General features: G+C 37.2%; 1 protein-coding gene across 3 annotated transcripts in view; it reads left to right on the top strand.

The window, feature by feature from the left end:
- ABCA5 (ATP binding cassette subfamily A member 5) overlaps positions 1-14,801 on the top strand; it is a 66,535-nt gene that overhangs the window by 50,853 nt on the left and 881 nt on the right. For all 3 annotated transcript variants that reach the window (XM_039229791.1, XM_039229790.1, XM_039229788.1), the window contains 14 exons: positions 2,299-2,469; positions 3,663-3,776; positions 4,392-4,526; positions 5,437-5,511; positions 5,942-6,033; positions 8,340-8,466; positions 8,769-8,886; positions 8,980-9,071; positions 9,836-10,011; positions 10,794-10,869; positions 10,993-11,087; positions 11,700-11,819; positions 13,143-13,292; positions 13,682-13,761. In XM_039229791.1, the coding sequence (XP_039085722.1) occupies positions 2,299-2,469; positions 3,663-3,776; positions 4,392-4,526; positions 5,437-5,511; positions 5,942-6,033; positions 8,340-8,466; positions 8,769-8,886; positions 8,980-9,071; positions 9,836-10,011; positions 10,794-10,869; positions 10,993-11,087; positions 11,700-11,819; positions 13,143-13,292; positions 13,682-13,761 (1,621 nt within the window). The remainder of the gene's footprint in view (positions 1-2,298; positions 2,470-3,662; positions 3,777-4,391; positions 4,527-5,436; positions 5,512-5,941; positions 6,034-8,339; positions 8,467-8,768; positions 8,887-8,979; positions 9,072-9,835; positions 10,012-10,793; positions 10,870-10,992; positions 11,088-11,699; positions 11,820-13,142; positions 13,293-13,681; positions 13,762-14,801) is intronic.

Here is a 14,801-nt window from a genome sequence, read left to right as displayed (position 1 = left end):
CAGTGGAAACAGGTTTGTCTAAGTTAATTTACCCAGTATGACAAGTAATGAAGTTAAGCCTCACAGCTGACAATTACATCTTTTAGTAATTTTCTTTAGTGGAAAAGTAATACAAGAGTCTCAGGAGATATTTTAAAAATATGTTCACTTTTTCTGTTATATATATATTCACTGTGCTAATTTAGAAAATGTAGGAAAGTATAAGAACATTTAAAAAATCCATAACTCCACCACTCACATACAAAACTTCCTAGACAATTGCATTTTTCTCTTTTTTGTTTCAACTTAAATGTTTTTTTTAAATTCAAACTTTTATTCAGAGACAATTGTAGATTCATTTTAGGCGCAAGAAATAAGAAAACGAGATCCTAGGTACCCTGCTCTCGTCACCTCAGTGATAGCATTGTGTCAAACTGTCGTATAATAGTTGTCACAGTCCCTGGACGTTGACATTGATAGAGTCCTGGTACAGAGCAGTGCCTCGGCCACAAAGACCCCCCTCCCCTTTCCAGGCCCCCACACCCACCCGTCCCCTGACCTCTGGCAACCACCAGTCTGTTCTCCCTTTCTGTAATGTTGATATTTCAAGAATGTATGTATAGAATCACAACGTATGTTGGGGAGGGACTGGCTTTTTTCACTGAGCCTAATTCCCTGGAGATTCATTCAGTTTGTATGTACCAGTAGTTCATTCTTTTTTATTTTTTGGTCATATTCCATGGTGGGGATCTGGATTGTTTCCAGTTTTTGACTATTGTGAGTAAAGCTGCTGTGAACATTTACTTACAGGTTTTTGTGTGAATGTGAGTTGTCACTTCTCTGGGATAAATGGCCTGGAGTACAATTGCAGTGTTACACGCTGATTCCATGTTTAGTTTTATAAGAAATTGTCAAGGCTGTTTTCCAGAGTGGATGTACTGTTCTACGTTCCCACCAGCATTGTCTGAATGACAAAGCATGGGTTATCCAAATAACTCTTGACTTGTTTATGTTTTCATACTTATGTTGGAGTTTATATTTTTCTTCTTTTAATTCATTGAACACAAAAGTTATCCTTTTTTAACCTTTCCTCCTCTTCTTTTTTTTTTTTATGTTTATTTTGAGAGGGAGAGAGAGAGCACGAGTGGGGGAGGGGTGGAGAGACGGAGAGAGAGAGAGAGTCAGAGAGTCTGAAGCATGCTCCACGTTCATACTCACAAATCATGAGATCATGACCTGAGCCTAAGTCAAGAGTTGGATGTTTAGCCAACTGGGCCACCCAGGCACCCCAAATCTTCCTCTTCGTCTTAACTAAATTTTATGTTCTGTGCTTTTGTTATCTCTAAGGCCAGCTCTTTCATACAGTACTTTTAATTATTAGGAGTATATGTTTTTACAGATGTCAAAAATCAACTGAATAAATTTCCTAGGCATTTTGATTTATAAAAGATTTTTAAAATTTCAGATTAAATAATGAGAGGATAAAGAGTTATGGAAGCTCAGGTCATTTAAGTTTACTGTTTGTGTATGTGAAAATGCTAATTACTTGTAGTAATAACACCTTAGTTTTTGTACTACACAGGAGTTTATAAAAGGCTTGAATGCATTATCAGTACAAAGTTCCCATTAAACCTGAAAGCCTTTTGTAAATCCAGAAGACACTTGGCAGTTTATTAGTGTTTTTATGAAAGTTAATTTTAAGAAATGACAATCTGGGGCACTGGGTGTCTCAGTCAGTTAAGGGTCTGACTTTAGCTCTGGTCATGATCTCATAGTTTGTGGGTTCGAGCCCCACGTCTGGCTCTGTGCTGTCATCATGGAGCCTGCTTTGGATCCTCTGTCCCCCTCTTTCTCTGCCCTTCCCCTGCTTATGCTCTCTTTCTGTCTCAAACAAATAAACTTAAAAAAATTTTTAAAAATATATAATGAGAGTCAATTTTCTGTTTAAACGTATCTTTCCATCTATTTCCACAGATTTTTAAAAGCACCAGTGTTTTGGCTCCTTACTGTTTGTGCAGCTGTAACTCCCATGACACTTTGTACTTTATTTGTTTTGTGTTTCTGAGCTCTCCTGTATTCTGATTCTGAAAAATGTTGTCAAAATTGTTACATCTGAGAAATAATGAGCCAATTTAAAGACTATAAAGGAATTTGTATTTAGTTGTAGGAGGGCTTTTATTACCTAGAGACCTGGAAAATGACCTGTTTTGTTTTGTTGATATAAAATTAAGAGTTCTACAGTAATTTGCTAGAGTTTTTTGTTTGTAAAATGTTTATATTTATAATCATTCCCCCCTCTCCTCTCTTTTTTTTTTGTAGATCAAAGCTTATACTCAACTTAAACTTTCAGGGCTTTTGCCATCTGCATACTGGATTGGACAAGCTATTGTTGATATCCCCTTATTTTTTCTTGTTCTTATTTTGATGCTAGGAAGTTTATTTGCATTTCATTATGGATTATATTTTTATGCTATAAAGTTCCTTTCTGTGGTAAGTTAACATCAGTCATACTCATGCTGTCTATAAATGAAATGTTATTTTTAAAAACTTGTCTTTATAAACATGACAACTGGTTGGTTGAGAAATTTAGATACTAATTTTTTTATAGAAAATAGTATCTTTTAATTATTGTACATGATACTGATGATGCAACTTATATTACTGTTAAGTGATTTTTGAAAGCCACAACTTACTATCATTATAAAATAATTCCATGAAACCAAGGTGGTCTTTTCTGTAGACTCCCTACTGATGGGTAATCAGGGATAATTAAATGGTCCCCCTTTCAAATGTCCTCCTTGTGTCTGTGCCTGAGAATAATTTCACAAAGACGTTCTTTTATTCCACAGTTTAAAATATAGCTTAGGGGCGCCAGGGTGGCTCAGTCGGTTGAGCATCTGACTTCAGCTCAGGTCCTGATCTCGTGGTTCATGGATTCCTGCCCCGCATTGGGCTCCGTGCTGACAGCTCAGAGCCTGGAGCCTGCTTGAGATTCTGTGTCTCCCTCTCTCTCTGCCCCTCCCCGATTCGTTCTCTCTCTCTCTCTAAAAAAAAAGAAAAAAGATTTTAAAAATTTTAGATATGGCCTAAAATACTAAGGAAGACTATAGCTTGCATTCATTTTCTCATGTTCATGACTGATGCTAGACCCTTTTGTATGAGTGACTTATATTAGGAAATGGGAAAATAGAAGAAGGTTGGGGTTGCTGAAAGTAAATTTATCACTTTTGCCAGTGGCTTTAGTGACTTACATACTATTTTGTGTGTTATAAATTCATGTTTTTTTTTAAATATTCACAAAATGCATTGAATGTTGTATATTGAAATGGTAGCTCATAGTGGTTTGGGAAGGATAAAGTAGTAACCAGCTATTATACTTGTTTTTATAATAAAATGATTAGAGATAGCATTTTGTTTGGCATAAAAAAGAACTACAAATAGTGTTCAGTGTAAAGTATTCAGGATTGTGTTACAGTTAGTTAAAAGTATGAGTTTTACGGATTTAGGAGAAATGTGCATGGCAATTCCTCAGGTGTAACCACAGTTTCAGATTTTGGAGTGATTTTTTGAGAATAAAATTTGAAGAATAATCATTCCTTAATATTTGATTCAACTGGTGTTTGACATCCTATGTACTGGTAGCTGTTCATGTTTACATAAAAATATATGTTTCTGTTTTACAGGTTTTTTGCCTTATTGGTTATGTTCCATCAGTCATTCTGTTTACCTATGTTACTTCTTTCACTTTCAAAAGAATTTTGAATACCAAAGAGTTTTGGTCATTTATCTATTCTGTGGTAAGTCATGTTTTATATTATTTCACTTATTCATATTATCACATTTATCTGAAAGTTGTGAACTATTTCAAGATTATGCTCACAATGTTACTGTGTCAGAATTTTCTGAGTACAGACTCAGATTGCTGGCATTATCTTTTTTTTTTTTTAATATTTTTAAATTTATTTCTAGGAGAGAGAGAGAGAGACAGCATGAGCAGGGGAGGGTCAGAGAGAGGGGGAGACACAGACTCTGAAACAGGCTCCAGGCTCTGAGCTGGCAGTCAGCACAGAGCCCGACGTGGGGCTCGAACCCACGAACCGCGAGATCATGACCCAAGCGAAAGTCAGACGCTTAGCCGACTAAGCCACCCGGGCGCCCCATGCTGGCATTATCTTTTTGTGTTCATCTTTGTCTTGTGTGCCGTCCGTTGCACAATGGGATGGCCCTGAACGCAGTTAACTGGGTGGCGAGCGTCCCAGTGGCACGGAGCTGGGCCCTCTGTCCTGCTGCCTCCTGGCCCGGAACCCTCTCAGGATCTGTGTCTCAGTAGAGGATCGAAGACGCACACTCGAGCGAGGTTGTACAGAATCGCCAAACGCTTTTTCACTTGTGTTCTCGTGGTCTCACTTTAGGCGGCGCTGGCTTGTATCGCAGTCACCGAAATCACTTTCTTTATGGGATACACAGTTACGGCTGTTCTCCATTATGCCTTTTGCGTGGCCGTTCCAATCTATCCACTTCTAGGTTGTCTGATTTGTTTCATAAAGGTAAGTATGTTAGTTGTTTTAATTATTGAAAAGCAGAGATACTGCCTAATCTTTGAGATCTTAGTTCTTGTGCTCAATATAGTTAAAAAAAAAATCTGTTTAGCTGCTGTTTTCTTGATTTGAATATTATTATTAAGCAGCAGTTTAAGATTACTTTGAAATCTTTTCAAAAGCATGTCTTTAAACCACAAAGTCTTGAAGCAGTTCTAACCGCCTGGAGGTCTGCGTTCAGGGTTAAGGACTCAGTCCCACAAGCTTGCCCCCACTTTTCGGAGGTCAGATCTGAGTAGTGGGTCCGCAGGGTCCGATGTGGCTGCAAATCCAGGGTTTCTGTGACCCCTTCACAGGTTCAGCAGTTTGCTTTCGTGGTTTATAGAATTCAGGGAAACACTTTCTGTACTAATACCCGTTTATTATAGTGAGTACACAAATGAATAAGATCTGGGGGGCATAGTCCAGAAGGGTCCCAAGCACTGGAGTGTTTGTCCCCATGGAGTTTGGAGCTTGCTGACCTCCAAGGGTATGGATGCATTCACCAGTCTGGAAGCTCTCCAAACTCTTGTTTATGGAGACATTTGTGGCAGCTTCATTACTGAGGCACAGTGAGTTGATCAGTCTTCAAGCTCCTCTCCCCTTTTGATAGGTGGAGGAGTCTGAAAGGTCCCACCTTGTAATCGCTTGGCTGTTTTCCCTGGCAACCAGCACCATCCGCCAGGTCTCCTGAATAGCAAAGACTTAGCTTTGGTTGAAAGGGACTTATTTTAAATAACAAAAGATGCTCCCTTCACCTTTGTAGGCCAGGAAATTCCCTGGGTGTTAAAAGCTCTGTTCTGGAACAATGTCAAAGACCAAAAACCATTATATCATCTTATCACAGCAGCATAAAAATTTTCAAAACGTTTTGTCTTAGATTTCTTGGAAGAATATTCGAAAAAATGAGGACACGTATAATCCATGGGATAGACTTTTGGTGGCTGCTATATCGGTAAGAAATAACAAGAATGTTGGTGTTAGCATGAGGTAATAGATTTACTGAATATATCTGTTTTAATTTTTTTTAATGTTTATTTATTTTTGAGAGAGAGACACTCTGAAAGTGTCCGTTTTAATATACGTGGCTCTTTCGTGTTATTAATTTTGGCTTCAGAAACGAAACCAACTTCTTTTCCTTTGATTATATTTTATGAAGCTGACAACCAGTGAACTTTACAGAGTCAGAAAAATATGTGAAGGATTATTTTACTAAAATCTACCTTAAAATCTTAAAATTTATTTTTAACTCCTATGACATGTGAAGAACATAGTGATTAATTATTGTGGTGACGGTAAGGAACTTGATATGTGAGATCATTGTTCTGTTGATCTAGGGAAGCAAAAAAGATTCAGTCCTGAGCTGGTATGTGCTCTCCTTTCAGCCTTACGTGCAGTGTGTACTGTGGATTTTCCTGTTACAGTACTATGAGAAAAAATACGGAGGCAGGTCGATAAGAAAGGATCCCTTTTTCAGGTCAGTATTTTTTTTTTTAAGTTTTAATGTTTTTTAGTATATTTACATAGCATATAATCTAGTTTGGGGTAGTTTCCTTCACTCCCCCAAAACCCCCGTAGTCCTTATTGGCCGCTTTCCCACCTGCTGCCCAGCCACGTATAACCACTAATCCACTAATCTAGTTGCTGTACATCTGCCAGCTCTGAATGCTCCTCCTGTAAATGGAATTATATGGTATAGTCTTTTTATCTGGGTTTTTTTTTTAATCCTACCACAGTGTTTTGAAGGTTCATCCAAGTTATAGGGGCAGCAGTACTTCCTCACATTGTTTTCTTTTCTTAGTAATGTTACATTGTATGGAAATAGCGCATTTTACTTGTCTTTTCATCAGCTGATGGGCATTTGAGTTATTTCCACAATGCGGAATGCTGCTGTGAACTACTTCTTAACCACTGGGTGCCCCCCACAGCCACTGAGGATTTAGCATCTGGCTCTTCTTTCTCCTTGTTCTTACTCCTGCTGACGTCTTGGGGGAGAATCCGTATCGGCGGGGATAACCTTCCTAACATCCTGTTTCTAATTTTCTCCACACTCTTGACTTGGGTGTCCTTTCCATGTCCCACGTTGGTTTGGGTCAGAGCCCTGCCATCAGTGTTCTTCACCTGCCTTGTGTCCCGTCTTCCAGTAACACTTCATCTTCTCAGCTCTTTTGTTTATTAGTCTTACTTCTGCTGTGGTTTCTGCCCCTGAGTTTTTTCTGTTCCTCATGTTTCCACTAATCACCATGTTCACCTTTTCTCTGTTCAGCTTCACTCACGTGATTCATCACCCTCACCCTCTTTCAGCACCTTGTCTTCCACTTCTGTATCTCTTTCGCCTGTACACGAAAAACTGTAATTTTTGGTAAGTGTAATTGTAGACTGGAGAAAATTGACATAAAAGTGCAGCTTGCTAATACCACATGTTTATCCCATATAAACTCCACTTTAACACAAGTTATCCTATTTTCTTCCTATCTCTTTTCCATCGTTATCCCAACCTGCTTTGTAGCCCTCAAATTCTCCAGTTCTTCTCACTTCATTTTCTACTTCTCAGTATATGATCTTGCCATTTCTGAATACCGAAGCAGTTAATTATAAATTTTTACATACTTATATCATTTTTTGCCTTTTCCTAGTCCCAGAGAGAGAGAGGTACCTCTCCTGTTGAATATTCACATCTTTGTTATCGTGCCTACTTAAGGATGTTGCCCTGTCCATCTATTTTCTCTTTCTGTGTCTTTCCCTTTTGGATCTAAATAGGGTATTTTTTGGGGGGAAGGAGGTCACTCAACCTTTCTCCTGTAAAACAAAGTAATAGATTTCAGAACTCATAAATCTCATTTAAATCCTGGATTTAAATGAATCTCTCTAGCTCTTGTCCCTTTTAACCTTCCTAGTCAAGAAACTTCCACCTCCAGTTCCTCACCTGTGCACTCCTTAACTCCCTGTAATCTGGTTCTGTTCTTGCTTCTCTGCTGATTCTGTTTTTGGTAGGGTAACTGTTGACTTCCTGTGTGTATCATCAAGTAGGCTCTCCTTTAATGAATCTGCTGCTTTAGTATGAATGACTTCTTCCTCCTTATGCTTTTTTCTTGTTCCTCTGTTTTCCATAATGTCAACTCCTGTTTACCTGCGTACCTCTTATACTCTTCAAAATTTCCTTGGAAGAATTTTTTTTCCCTGCCTACCTTTATAATATTTCTGTAAGTTCTGAATCCAGCCCTCCACATCTGCTTTGCCTGGGTAATGTCATTTACACCCAGGCTGTAAAATCTTTGAGGGATGGGTACATACTCTTTTAGTTTCTTTATCTTTGTGTGAAATAGTACCTGACACATACTGATCATAAATACTATTGTTGAAGAAATGAACAAATTTAGATGACATCATCCAAATGGTATCAATGAGTGAAAATACTCCTGGGGCTCCTGGGTGGCTCAGTCGGTTGAGGTCCGACTTCGGCTCAGGTCATGATCTCACAGCTCGTGGGTTCAAGCCCCGCATCGGGCTCTCTGCTGACAGCTAGCTCAGAGCCTGGAGCCTGCTTCCGATTCTGTATCTCCTTCTCTCTCTGACCTTCCCCTGCTCACGTTGTCTCTCTCTCTCTCTTAGAAATAAATAAAACATTTTAAAAAAAATTAAAAAAAAAATACTCCTGTAATTCCACCTTTCAGAGATAACCACAGAGCTCATGTTGGTGTATTTTTTCAGCCTTTTCTCCATGTAGTGCTTGAATTTCTTACTATTTTAATTATTTGAAAATCTGCTGTCTTATATATTTAGGACCCTTTCAAAAAAGTCCAAAAATAGGAAGTATCCAGAACCACCAAACAATGAGGATGAAGATGAAGATGTCAAAGCCGAAAGACTAAAGGTCAAAGAGCTAGTGAGTTGCCAGTGTTGTGAGGAGGTAATTTAGTCTTTATCACTAAGTCTTATTAAATGTGCAGTGTTTCCTCATGTATAGGAATTAACCTGAAACATGTTTTTCATATGAATCAATATGGAAAAAAGCCTTTGCTTTGAAAAAATATTTTTGTCTACTTACTTTTGAATAAGTTTGTATTTTAGTCATAAATAGATATTTATATAACGCCCTTTATTAGCAACTGTAGTTCTTATAATACATGGATATGAATTGTGAACAGCTTATCATTTCGTGATAGGTATCTGATTCATTATTCTTTTTTTAAATCCTATTTCCCTTATTAGAAACCAGCCATTATGGTCAGCAATTTGCATAAAGAATATGATGACAAGAAAGATTTTCTTCTTCCAAGAAAAGTAAAGAAAGTAGCAACTAAATATGTCTCTTTCTGTGTGAAAAAAGGCTGGTATTTGTTTTTTCTTACATAAATTTTCCAGAAGAGTAATTTCGATTTTTAGCTTGATTTACGTATGGTTTTTCTTTCAATGTCTTCAGGAGAGATCATGGGGCTGCTGGGTCCAAACGGTGCAGGCAAGAGCACAGTTATCAATATTCTGGTTGGTGATATTGAACCAACTTCAGGCCAGGTACAGTATGTGAGAGGTGGGGGATGCTGTGATTTACATTCCTAATTAAAGTAAGTTTCTTAATGACAGATTTGCATATAATGTTTTTAGTAATAATTTTTTCGTATAGCTTGATCAAATTATGATATTTTTGGTTATCTTTGAAAATAATGTGCATGGTAAAATTTTCACACATGCAGATGCACACATAGACATTATTGCTGCTTTTAGAATTATTACGTGCATGGGGCATTTGCCCACTAATTTAGTGGAAGACCATTTTACTAACTTCAGGAGATATAGGAGCTAATATTGACCCTGCCATCAATTAGCCTTTGATTGTAGCCTGTCACCACTTTGTGGAAACCACAACGCTGCTGGGATCCCGTGTTCTGCTCCTCTGGCCCATTGATTTCCTGGAAAATGCCAGGCATACTCTTTTCTTTGGGTTTTTCCTTATATTGGGTGTTCCTGACGCAGTAGAAATCCAGACAGTTAAATTTGCTTACCTCCGTGACTCAAATATCACCTTCCAGTCAGGTCCCTTGATCACCCTACTTAAAATTGGAGTTTGCCTTTTCAGTCAACCTGCATTCCTAATTGCTGCATTGAGCCGTCACTGAACTCCAACTTAGCTATGTATGTCCTTTGTTCATCAAAAGGAATAAAAATTTGACTTACTGTTACCCTGGTTATAGGAAGAAGTTTGAATGAATTCCCTTACCAGTTCCTTCACAATGTAAATTAAGCAAAAAGTTATTTAGAATTGGTTTGTTTTTCTGTAGATATTTCTAGGAGATTATTCTTCAGACCCAACTGAAGATGATGATTCCATGAAGTATATGGGATACTGTCCTCAGATAAACCCACTATGGCCAGACATTACATTGCAGGAACATTTTGAAATTTATGGAGCCGTAAAAGGAATGAGTGCGAGTGATGTGAAAGAAGTCATAAATCGGTAAAATTTGAACCTTTTTATTACCCAGAGAAAAGTGTACAGTTCACAATTTAAAAGTTTAATTTTTAAAGGCATTTTTGTGGATCATACTTTTCATAGAAAATGGTCATTACTTTTTCATATATTCTTTACAGAATTATGATAGTTATGAAAATAAAAAGATTCTGTTTCTCATTATAGAATGAATGTGCCTATAAGTGTCATGAAACTTATTTCAGTTAAAATTTTTTTAATGTTTATTTTGCGAGAAAGCATATGGGTGTGCAAATCAGGGAGGGCAGAGAAAGGGGAACAGAGGCTCCAAAGCGGGTTCTGTGCTGACAGCAGAGAGAGATGTGGGGCTTGAATTCATGAACTGTGAGATCGTGACCTGAGCCGAAGTTAGATGTTTAACCAACTGAGCCACGCAGATGCCCCAAAACTTATTTTAAAGTGAACCTTTTTATCAAGATAGTGATTTGTTTAAAATGACGTAAATTGTAGGTCTAATTATATAGTAAGCTTCAACTGAGTGTTCTTTATTTATGTTTAACTGTTTTTGAGAGAGAATATGTGTGTATGTTCATGCATGTGAGTAGGGGAGGAGCAGAGAGAGAGGGAGAGAAAGAATCCCAAGCAGACCTGGATGTAGGGCTTGAATCCCACAAATTGAGATCATCACCTGAACCAGAATCCAGAGCCACACGCTTAACCGACTGAGACACTCAGGTGCCCCTTTAACTGAGTGTTCTAGAAAAAAGACTGAGCGATAGTACACTCATTTTGTATTACCTATTTTGCAGGATAACAAATGCACTTGACTTAAAAGAACATCTTCAGAAAACTATAAAGAAACTACCTGCAGGAATCAAGCGAAAGGTACTTTTATTGAACAACAGCTATGTGTATGTTTTATTGATCAGTTTAGAGCATAATACTACCTTGATTAAATTTCTTACGTGAAGCCATATTAGTCCCCCTCCCCCTTTCCTTTCTATCTAGTTGTGTTTTGCCCTGAGTATGCTGGGGAACCCTCCCGTTACTCTGCTAGATGAGCCATCTACGGGGATGGACCCTAAAGCCAAACAGCACATGTGGTGAGTATGACAGGAAAGACACTCAGGGCATGTTATACTGGATCATCCTTTAGAGTAAAAGAACACTTCATTAGAACCAATGGTTTTGTATTAGTTATATATACATACTGATTTAAAATCCTATACAGATGACAAAATGATAATTAAAAATGGAATATTTTGATTTCTAGAGAATCCCATGAACTTTTAAACTTCATCATTCTTCATACTTTTATGAAATATTAGTAATATTTATTCCAGAACAAAAATGAGTATATGGGTAATTAGTTGGCCGATTTTTTGAGCCTAGATTTCCATGTTTGTAAAATGTGAGGTTTGGTGTAGATTCACATTAAGTTTTTCCCTACGATTCTATAGCAATTTTTGTTAAACATGAGAAAACATCAAATTTTATAATTTATTTTTTAATGTAGAGAAATATCTGAAGTCATGGAATTTCTGTTTATTTGATAAACTTTAAAAAAGATAGGAAAATAAATGAGAAGAATCATAGTTGGGCAGTATATATTAACTACAGTATTTGATAAATTTTAATTAACCTAATTAATCAGAGAGTTGGATTTTCATTATATTCAGATGCTTTCCTCTCCTTACTTTACTTGTGTTTTATAGGCGAGCAATTCGAACTGCATTTAAAAACAAAAAGCGGGCTGCTATTCTGACCACTCACTACATGGAAGAAGCAGAGGCTGTGTGTGACCGAGTGGCCATCATGGTGTCTGGGCAGTTACGGTAAATGTCTGAAGGGCGTGCCATTTGCGTGGGGGATAGATTTTGAATAATCATCTCAAAAACTTATAATAGTAAATGTAAATGCTAAAAAAAAATGTCCTTATTTGAGTTTTTGAATCAGTTAGCTTTTTGTAGAATTACTTGAAAATATGTTAGTTTCCAGAAAATGGCTGTTTTGCATTTGTAATTGGCTTAATTCAGCAACTTGAAATGTTATTTTTCATGCTTGATACTTGTTATTTTAAAAAATTGCTTGGCATTGTATTCAGTTGTAACCCAAAGTATAAAATAAATACGCTTATAATTCACGTTGATATTCCTATAAATAAATGGTTGAATAAATAAATTAATGTGGGAGGAGAGCAGATTTTCCTTACAGGAAGGTTCTGAACAGTCTATGGAGCTCCTCCCCCCTCCAGGAAGCATAGTCTTCCCCCTCTCAGGAGCAGCATGGTTTGACCAGGCTCTTCTACTGTGTGGAAAGGGGACAGTGGTAACCACAGAGTAAAGCAGTGTCGCGTGGGTATCACATATCCCTGATGTGATGTAATAGGAAAGGTACTTCTGCTCTGTGGCATTTTCTCCAAAACCCCATAACCCCTGTCTAATTCTTTTTATTATTATTTTATTTTTATTTAAAAAAATTTTTTTTAATGTTTTATTTATTTCTAAGAGAGAGATAGAGGCAGTGTGAGCAGGGGAGGGGCAGAGAGAGAGGGAGATACAGAATGTGAAGCAGGCTCCAGGCTATGAGCTGTCAGCACAGAGCTCAATGCGGGGCTTGAGCCCACGAACCCTGAGATCATGACCTGAGCCGAAGTGGAACGCTTAACCGACTGAGCCTCCCAGGCGCCCCCTGTCTAATTGTGAGAAAAATACCAGACTGTTCCCAATTGACCACGTTTCAAAACTGTCAAAGGTGAAAGAGAAGGAAAGATTAAGAAATGGTCACAAACCAGCGGGGACCGAGGAGACCTGATAACTAAGTTCAGTGTAGCCTGGATACATGCTAGAACAGAGAAAGGACATTAGTGGAAAAACTGGTGAAATCCAAATAAAATCAAATATAAATTTAATAGTAGTATTAACCAATATTGGTTTCTTAATTTTGACAACTGTGCCATGGTAAGGTAAGATCATAATATTAGGGAAATTGAAACTGGATGCGGGGTGTATGGAGACTATATTATATTTGCAACTTCTCTGTAAATCTAAAAGTATTCCATTATAAACGTCTAACTTAAATCACTCTTTAAGTGAGAAATCATTGTTTGAAACTGTCAAGTCACTTTATGTCTGAGTTTCTTTTAAAAATCACTGTAGGTGTATTGGGACCGTTCAGCATCTGAAGAGTAAATTTGGGAAAGGCTACTTTTTGGAAATTAAGTTAAAAGACTGGATAGAAAACCTAGAAGTGGACCGCCTTCAAAGAGAAATTCAGTATATTTTCCCAAATGCAAGCCGTCAGGAGAGGTGAAGATTTTAAAAATCTATTTATTTATTTACTTATTGTAGAATAATAAAAAAATCATAAAATGCGGCTATTGTATTAAGGATTAGGAAAAAAAAGTCTGTTATTATCAGTAGTAGTGAATTAGTACAGTCTGATGACTTCAGTTTTATATCTAACTTATTATTAGATCTTGCAATTTTCAATAATACTCAAACTTTTCAAAGTTCTCATATTAGTAATAAAAGTTGTTCTGCATGGAAATACTTTAAGATTTAAAACAGTTTTTATCTAAATATGCATCAAAATAAGTCATTGAAGTTTGATTTTGAACTTCAAAGAGCTTGAACTTTAACTTTAGAACATATTAGTATTCATTAAAAAAATTTTTTTTTGTATTTTATGTTTTCAGCTTTTCTTCTATTTTGGCTTATAAAATTCCTAAGGAAGATGTTCCATCTCTTGCACAATCTTTTTCTAAGCTGGAAGAAGGTAAGAGTTGAAAAACATTGCAAGGTAGCTTTCAAATTATAAAAGAATTTTACTTAATAAAAGTTTGGAAATTGGAACTGCTTATTGTAGAAGCCATTGTAAATAAAAAGATAACCTTTTATTACTTTAAGATCTAGGTAAATACTAACATTGTAGAAGTTTGGTACATCAGCAATTATTGTAGTGTAAATCTTTTACTATTTTAGTAGATATCACTATGGTTTTTCACATTGCATCTGTGAGAAAATTTAGCTTAATTAGTACACAATGGTTCATTCTAGAAGTGGGAGCTTGCAGTTTACTGAATCCTCACTTTGTATTAGGCCTTAGAAGTAGCAATGGTAGCAAGACTTCACTGGCAGCAGAAGAGAGGAGAGGAAAATGCCTAGGGTAGGAATGTGGAGATTCCTAAAAGCTTTAAAGAAGCTTGTTGATACTTGGCATTTTTGAAAATAAATGGTTGGTAGGAAAAAGCTCTCCTGGTAACATGTGGAGAGAGGTAAGCTCCTGGATGGGGCGGGCATTCGTGTGCAGGTTGCTTTAGGGGATTTATAAACTATGAAACAACCTATATATTGTTTGGGGAGAATTCCACTACAGGAATGAATAGAAAACCAAGAACTTTGGTATTAGATTAGATTGCAAGAGGATCCGAACTAAATATTAAAAAGTATATGGACATAGGAACAATGACCAGAATCTAGTTCAGGAAGTTCAGAGCAGGCTGTAATGGAAGTTGGGGAAGGGAAGATAAGAGAGCAGGGAGGCCATAAAAGGCAGGAAAAAGGCGTAGTAAGGAAGAAGACAGGAGGGAGAACAGGAGATGCTTGGAAAAGACGAGGTGACAGGTGACGTCACAGGTGTGGTGCTCTGGGCCGCAGACGCACTGTGGGCCTGAGAGAGACCAGGAACCGAGAGAGAAGAGGAACATATTTTGGCAGCTTCAAATTTAAATGAGTTGATTACAAGAATAAAAAATTTTTTTGAACAGGTTGTTAGCCACTCAGTAGTAACTGTCATTTTTATTCTTTAAAAATGTT

This window comes from Hyaena hyaena, unplaced genomic scaffold, assembly GCF_003009895.1.
Source record: "Hyaena hyaena isolate Hyena2069 unplaced genomic scaffold, ASM300989v1 scaffold_39, whole genome shotgun sequence".
Taxonomy (NCBI): domain Eukaryota; kingdom Metazoa; phylum Chordata; class Mammalia; order Carnivora; family Hyaenidae; genus Hyaena; species Hyaena hyaena.
Note: the sequence above shows the minus strand (reverse complement) of the source record. Positions and strands in the feature narration are given on the sequence as shown.